Here is an 8657-nt window from a genome sequence, read left to right as displayed (position 1 = left end):
TTATTAGGTATCACAGTCTTAATAAAAAAAAAAAAAACCTTTAAAGTTTGCTGCATCAATATAAGATGCGGCCTAGATGTTAGCGTGCCAGAATGTAGATTTGAGGTTTCACGGTTCGCACCTCGTCACTGATAAAAAACAAAAAACGTGCTCCGCATTTTAGGGTAGTGGGTGCATTATTAGTGACAGTCAAATTAGAGTAACCCACGCGTGGGTGTAGGTGTTGTTAAATAACTCCCTTCTTGTCTATCACTTTAAAATTAGGGGCAGGTAGGCCACAAATGATCAAGATGAGGGGATAATTACGTTTATTAAGTTACTCAACTATTCAAAAATTTTAAATATCGTAGTAAATTGAACTTGATGATAACATACAATAATATCTGGAACTTTGAAAACGAATTACGTGAAAGTAACAATGTCTCAATAAAGATTACAAGTTCACCCACGCGCGAAACGTTCAAAGCGTAACTGCTATGGCTTTACTATTGGCAGAGGTTTTATGACGGTGAACTTTGGTAAAGTTGAACAGAACAATGGGCAAGATCTATCAGTGAAAAGTTAGTAATGTGCGTTATTTTTAGTCTTTGGTTGCTTTTATATATAAATAAATATATAATAGAAAAACTTACCTCTTTCTTGCTTCCGGTTAGCGTTTTCTCCGCATTACACGAATCATGGCAGTAACACCCAATCTCCTGGCCATCGTTCTGGTCTGAGCTCCATAGCCATCGGTCATCTTGTGGATGGACTTTTCTCCCTAGTAAGCTTGTGTTATCTTGTGTGACGATACTGAATTCAAAACACACCATCTTAGGCCCACCAGAAATAGTACTATGGTTTGTTGAAAAGATAGCTGTGTTGTTTTTGATATTGGTTGATGTGGTGTTCGCTACATCTGGTTTTACAGACTGACTAGAAGTGCTTATTCTGCAATCTGTGAGACAATCAAACGTTGAAACACTACTATTATCACTAATTGATTGACAAGTTGATTTAGACGAAGAGGGGTAGCCACGTGACTGGTGGTTCAGTTCATCTTGCTCGGAAAAGTCGAGATTTTTGCATAGTGACTGACGAGGTTCAAGCAAAGATTTGTCTGTATATGACGCGTCACTTATGTGAACTGAATCTTCCACAACACTGTCATTGATAGAAGATACCATTCGTAATGAAGAATCAACCTGAGCTGATGGTGGATCCTTAAAAATAAGATAATCTGCATTAGCTTCAAACTACCTTATCGTAATACCTTTAAACTATCCCTTAAAATTAGGCTGCATTAGCTTCAAATTACCTTATGGTAGTACCTTTAAAATAACCCTTAAAATAAGGCTGCATTAGCTTCAAATTACCTTATCGTAGTACCTTTAAACTAGCCCTTAAAATTAGGCTGCATTAGCTTCAAATTACCTTATGGTAGTACCTTTAAAATAACCGTTAAAATAAGGCTGCATAAACTTCAAATTACCTTATCGTAGTACCTTTAAACTAGCCCTTAAAATTAGGCTGCATTAGCTTCAAATTACCTTATCGTAATACCTTTAAACTAGCCCTTAAAATTAGGCTGCATTAGCTTCAAATTACCTTATCGTAGTACCTTTAAACTAGCCCTTAAAATTAGGCTGCATTAGCTTCAAATTACCTTATCGTAATACCTTTAAACTAGCCCTTAAAATTAGGCTGCATTAGCTTCAAATTACCTTATCGTAATACCTTTAAAATAACCCTTAAGTTTAAGCATCATTACTTCAAACTACCTTATACAATACAGTCCACAACAGGTCAGCGGTAAGCTTACAGCCTTACAACGCAAAAATTCTGGGTTCAATTCCCCGGGATGGACAGAACGCAGAGAGCCTGTTGTACAGCTTTGCGCTAAAACAAAGTTATTTAGCTTTGGGGCTTGGCAATACAATAACCCTTAATATAGAGATAAGGGCCAGAGAAAAAGAAATCTACAAATCACAGTCGTGCATTTTTACATTGCACATAAAAATAAAATATTCTGCTCTTTGTTTATTTGTAATTAAGCACAAAGCTACACAATGGGCTATCTATGCTGTGCTCACCACGGGTATCAAAACCCTGTTTTTAGCGCTATAAGTCCGCAGATTTACCGCTGTACCACTAGGGGTCTGTTCTGCTACGCTTTATTGTTAAATAAATAGTCTACTCTTTTTTTTTCTTACAGTGTTGTATCACAGAATAATTATTTAGTTTCTGATCACACATGATGCAGAAACAAACTTTTATACTCCATCAAATATGTTTTCAGAGAAACGTTATACCAAATGCATTTTTAGTTAAAAAATTATTTTATGTCGAAGAAAAAAAAATGGAGATCAGATATTTCGCCCTTCAATCTTGTGCCCCGCAGTGGCTCACGATTCAGCTGATGGTATAATACAAAAATTCTGGGTTTGTTCTCCGTGGCGGGCATAGCACAGATAGCCATTGTATAGCTCTGCGCTAGAACAAATAAACTTCAATATTATTTAATAATCATATTCCAATTCTATATATCGGGAGAGAGAGAGAAAAAGCATGGAAACATTTCGCTTTAATGTTTTTGTTTTTTTTTAGCCGCGGCATAGTGGCTCATAGAACGTCACTGGGTTTGTTTGTTGTTGTTTTTCTAGTACAAACTTTTAGCTCATAGCTTGGTCATCTCTTGACGGATTTGAAATCTAATTGTAGATTTGGATTCAGGAGGTCAAACCCTTTCGATTAATGTATTTGATCACAAGGTCTCATGGATTAATTTACTCTAATCCTGCCTAAAATAATTTCAATTTGAGGGTAGACTGGTAGAGATCCTGATGAGTGATAAAATCGAATCAGGTATACGCGCGCCCCACGCTTGGTATTGCTGGCGCAAAAAAAAAGCCCAATAAAAAGGAAAAAGAAGGTCTCATAGATTAATTTACTCTAATCCTGCCTAAAAGAATTTCAAGTGTCGCGGCTATTGAGGATTTCCTCTTGTTTTCTAATTTATAAGGTTCTTCACAGCTTTCTATATATGCCTAATTATGTGTGTGTGTGCGTGATCAAAACAATGTATGTGTTTTAATGTCAAACCTGCGGAATATAGGCTTGTGTTAAATCGATTATGTTCAGTAATATACAAGTATTTCTAATTTATATCTGTCTGTACGTTAACACAAGATTGGGGGTTGGGAATATGTTAAAAGAAAATACCTATAAAAAGCTTAAGAATAACCCTATGAATAAAAATCACGAAAAACAAGTGTTTGTTTGTTTAAAGTTAAGCACAACGCTACACAATGGGCTATCTGTGCTCTGCCAACCACGGGTATCGAAACCCGGTTTATAGCTTTGTACGTTCGCAGACATTCCGCTGTTCTTGTGGTCTAAGAGTTTTGTGGAGAAATATATTATGTCACGTCCCATATTCAAAAACTATCCTAAAATGGGGGTCTTGTTTTTTATTTAACGTAAAACAAAATAGCAGTCATTTCTACGTAACGAAAGCTTTTGTTAGGTTTAAACTGGAATGCGTTACTTTTCTGATAACTACGCTGTTGATATTGATATTTGAAACTTAATGAAAAGTGGGTATAGGAAGTATAGACTTTACAAAAATAACGATTCGACAATACACCAATTAGAGCGCTATAATTTTTTACAAAATCAGTAAGTTATTACATGCTTAGCTAAAAGAAAATGTAGTAAACCGGGCTACTTTGAACAATTACTACTATAAACTACTGATCAATCGTAACTTGTATATGGGCTATTTTGAACAGCTTGTGTGTTTCAAAAAATTCACTAGATCTTATGAAGCAGTAATGAAACACTTCGACTCATAAAATCACTGTTTAACGAGACACAAAAACGCATTATACGATTAACAGCATATATCTTCCTTATCTAAAATCATGTAAAATCCCCTTCTGGTTTCACATTTTCCTCAGATATAACTTGATATCTCTCCAAAAATACAATATTTCATCTTTAACTCTTGGCCATCTCCATCCTTATTACATACGCTTAGTAAGAACACTGACAATGGAACCATCATTTTCTACAGGGATAACCTTTCCAGGATATTTGGAACCTTTATAATCAACCCTCACAAACTGCCCACCAGGTGGCATTATTTTAAATAATTTTTGCTGCTGATCCTATAGCAGGTCCCACTGCTGAGTCACCCTGACCAGCTTCATCTGCAGGACTGCATCCTACACACAGGGCCCTAGTTTCATTTTCTGACTCTTCGTCCTCTGATCCACTCTCCCCTTCATCACCTGGGTTGCACTTCCATCGTCTTTATTTTCACTGTTGGACTCCCTTCTTGATGGTCCTAGAACTGTTCAAAGTAATCCCAGATAGCCTATTTCCTACATACAATCCACATAACTTGCTAAAGTAAAAAATTATCCAGCAAGCAGGTTCAGTTTTCTTTCTCAGTCTGTGAGTACATAGTATACTTTATATTTAAGCTAGATACAGTGCCAAATATATGCTTTCTTCCCTAGGGGGAAAAAAAAAGTCTGATTACCATGAAAACATATGGTTATCTTGTGTTGATGCCGGCCATGTTCGAAACTTTGCTGAGGAATTAATTTCTTTCTCTGAAATATTTTATTATCAGAATTATTCTATAAAATAGTACGAATAAAGGTTTTAGGGTAAATAAAAATTGTTTTAACACATTGCTGAATTTTTATGACTGGTTAAAATAATCAAAATCTTTTCCATGAAAAAGTGTTCAAAGTAACCCCAGGTTACGATGACTGAGGTTTCATTAGGCCTAACATCACAAGACACTTCATTTCTTAACAATGCTAATTTAATCCTAGAATTCTCTTTTACAATTTGTTAACGATGTTAGAAATGAGATCGCGTAATAAAATTCAACTTCATTAAGAAAGCTTAGAAAAGTGTTTAATTTTATTATAATTCAACTGTCTTTGGCAACTGTAGTGATCGTAATATTTTGGAGTCGTATTAAATATAATATAATATCCAGCATATTTTACCAGATCGTTTTGAAGATGCAAAGAAATGGTTAAATCTACTATTAAGGAAAAATAATTTAGTTATCACAGTTTCGACCAAACGTGATAAAGGTCATTTAGCTGAAACTTTAACTAATAATCCTTTCTTACAGCGATTTAACTATTTATTTGCACATTTTAGATTTTATCCTACTGTGGCTGCATGTCTTTTGTTTTGTTGGGTAGTTCTTGTGTTTACCAGTAGATGGCACTGTCTTACTGGGTGTTTTTGTTTGTTTGTTTGTTTTGAATTTCGCGCAAAGCTACATGAGGGCTATCTGCGCTAGCCGTCCCTAATTTAGCAGTGTAAGACTAGAGGGAAGGCAGCTAGTCATCACCACCCACCGCCAACTCTTGGGCTACTCTTTTACCAACGAATAGTAGTATTGACCGTCACCCAACCCAGAATTTTAACGTTATAAACCCAAAAATACAAAAAACTAAAGTAAAAACGCTGAAAAGTGGACTTGATTAATAAACTCTTTGAAATTACATCTTTACAGAATTCAACCACGAAGTTTTTTTTTTTTAAGCATCATGAAGTTCTAAGAAAAGAGAAGAAAGTGGAATGACAGCTTTCAGATTTTGTTGAACTTAGTGATCAAATCAGGTCAGAGAAGGGAAACTGATAGCAATTTTTAGGGGGGAAAATTCATTAAAATGGCCATTGGATCCTTCTTATGTAACCAACAAAAGTCATTTTTTGAAATTTCAATACATTTGTTAAGATTAAATATATCTTAATTCAAATTGATGCATGGTGAAAAAACTAGCTTAATTTTTTGCTTACACGTTTGTTTCCTGTTTTAACAATATATTTCAGATACAAACACGTATAATTTTGAATAACACTCATGTTTATTTCGCATTTATACTAATTTCGTCGTAGCTTTATATATGCAAAAGCTGCTTCGTTCCGGATTCCGGGATGCGAATTAAAACATCTCAGGTTCAATTTTAAATTACTGCATGTGTCAAAACGAATTGCAGAAATTTACACTTTCGCTGGCTTATCAGACAATGGCACGACTGTTATTTGTTTGTTTGTTTTAATACGGTTACTAACTTTTCTGATAAAATATATAAGCATTCTTATTGGCCTTGCTAGGTTTATATTGACGAAACCTCGTAAAAATTATGATTTATGTTTAAACATCCATGGATTTGCCTTTTTATAGAACTATTTGTCGACTCTGTCTATTTATTTGATTAATATTCGTTTTTACGTCAACAAAAAATACAATAAAAAACGGTTGTCAGTTACCCTTCTAGTTTACAATCTCCCTAGCATTCTCCATGTTTCTTAAAAGGTGGCGCCATCTGTTGAGGTGTTTGGTTTTAAATAAGATCAGATAACATATATATATATACTGAATAATACGATAAATATACTTACTGTTGTGTTATTATTGGTCAGCATCTTCCCTGATATACAACAGTGATGACAGTAGCAGCCAATGGCCTGGTCATCACTCTGATCTGAACTCCACACCCATCGGTCATCTAATGGATGAACTGTTCTTCTTGGCGACGTTGTGGTATCTTGAATGTTATTAAGTCCAAACCACAGACTTTTTGGCTCAATGGGCATCATGCATGTGTCCAGATTTTGGGTGTCACTAGCTTTTGAAGTGCTACTTAACTGAGCGTCTGAAAGGAGATTGACCTTTACACTAGTATTTGTTACAGACTCTAAGTATTTTGTCACTGAATCTGTGCGTGAGTATACTCCTGAAAAAACGTTGCTATCGTCGCCACTAATTTCAGACAGAAACGAAAGATCAGTTAATGGACTGTCCACTTCGATTTGGCCAGTTTGCTCAAACGTGTGATCAGATGAAAAAATTAACTGACTAGGTCTATCCACGTATTGCTCTGTATTTGTTTCAATGTTACAGTTGTTTTGATCTTCCAAAACGTAGCCATTATTTACAGCATTCGCCGTACCGTACTCCTGGACAGGCGAAGTACACTTTAAAACAATAACAAAAAACTATATATTAGGTTCGAATTAAGGAACTCTCAATATGGTGTTTTATTTTCTAACTTTTATTAATATTCTACCTAAAAGATCTTATTTTCTAAAAGACTGTTGAGTCTTGTGTATGTGTATTTCTAATGGTTAATCTTCCCGACATCACGAATACGGAAACGCTGGAAAGTTTAACCATTAAAAATATTTATTTTTTCGTGGTTATTATCGCATTGATATCTCCTATAGTTAACTTACGTCAACTCCATTCAAGATTTACTCCTATGATATTCAAATACATTCTACGCATATTTGCTTACTATAATGTACTTTAGATTCTACCGCATTCAGACTTAATTTTATAGAATATTTTGCACTTCACATAACCCCAGCATATCTTTATTCATTAACACAATAACTTAAACAACAACAACAAATGTTCACGCATACACACAGAAACAGATGTAAAATGGTATCCTTTATTAAACTTGTTTGGCAGATGTCATAGAAGCCTAACCTGGGAGGGAGGGGAGAAGGTTGTAGAAGGGGCCCGTGCCACTCACTTTGAATAATTTGTTGAAGCAAAAAGATTGTATCACTTCGCTCCGCCCCCTCACCCCCCCCCCCCACACACACACACTTTTAAACTGATGATTCACACCATTCGAATAAGTTTGACTTCAATGAAAACGTCCACTTACAACAAGAAAGAACACCCTAAAACTCATTCAGATACGGATGTAATTGCAAAAAAAAAATCTGTTTATATTTTTGAAGTTTCAGTTGACACTAGTATTTTCTGACAGAAATAAGTAATAAAAAACAGCAACATTTTTGGAGTCGCTAACTCTAACCTGCGATGATAAATGGTCAAATACGTCGTCTTGTAAGTCGAATTCTGATGATAAATCATCGTCTTCCTCGAACGTCAGATTCCCTGTCACTTCACCATTGGCCAAGTCTTCTATAATTCCCTTTAAGATAGTTAAAATAATGGATTTTGAAATTCAATAGTTTTCCTTGCAATCCTCTGCGTCACATTACCGCATCAAGAAAATTGATATTTTTTAAACTAATTTCCTAACTAATATTATCGCCTTGACAATTTTTCTCTCATTGAACCCTTCAATGTCTGAATTTATTAATCCAATCTTTCACATCCTTACAGGAAACAGCGCCGAATAATTATCAACAGGTGTACATGCATTTGTTCTGTTTTATTTGAATGGCCACATATAACAGGTTTTTCAAAGAAAAATATTTATAACATAATAAAAGGTAACGGAAAAGTAAGAGAAAATTATGAGTTTCTGTAAACAAACAACAAAAAGAACCTAAAACATTACAAGTTTACTACGACAAAGTTTTTGTAAGTCTCAGAAAAAGTAAGAGAAAATTAAGAGTTTCTGTAAACAAACAACAAAAAGAACCTAAAACATTACAAGTTTACTACGACAAAGTTGTTGTAAGTCTCAGAAAAAGTAAGAGAAAATGAAGAGTTTCTGTAAACAAACAAACAAAAAGAACCTAAAACATTACAAGTTTACTACGACAAAGTTGTTGTAAGTCTCAGAAAAAGTAAGAGAAAATGAAGAGTTTCTGTAAACAAACAAACAAAAAGAACCTAAAACATTACAAGTTTACTACGACAAAGTTGTTGT

At 34.7% G+C, this 8657-nt stretch overlaps 1 protein-coding gene across 1 annotated transcript in view; it reads right to left on the bottom strand.

Annotated features, from left to right (window-relative positions):
- Positions 1–8657, bottom strand: part of LOC106465353 — a 46833-nt gene that overhangs the window by 35572 nt on the left and 2604 nt on the right. Inside the window, exons 3-5 of the mRNA XM_022393221.1 lie at positions 7851–7970; positions 6421–6996; positions 633–1202 (exon numbers count right to left, since the gene is read on the bottom strand). Of these exons, the coding sequence (XP_022248929.1) occupies positions 633–1202; positions 6421–6996; positions 7851–7970 (1266 nt within the window). The remainder of the gene's footprint in view (positions 1–632; positions 1203–6420; positions 6997–7850; positions 7971–8657) is intronic.

This window comes from Limulus polyphemus, unplaced genomic scaffold, assembly GCF_000517525.1.
Source record: "Limulus polyphemus unplaced genomic scaffold, Limulus_polyphemus-2.1.2 Scaffold1918, whole genome shotgun sequence".
Taxonomy (NCBI): domain Eukaryota; kingdom Metazoa; phylum Arthropoda; class Merostomata; order Xiphosura; family Limulidae; genus Limulus; species Limulus polyphemus.
This window is presented reverse-complemented; position numbering and strand designations above follow the sequence as displayed.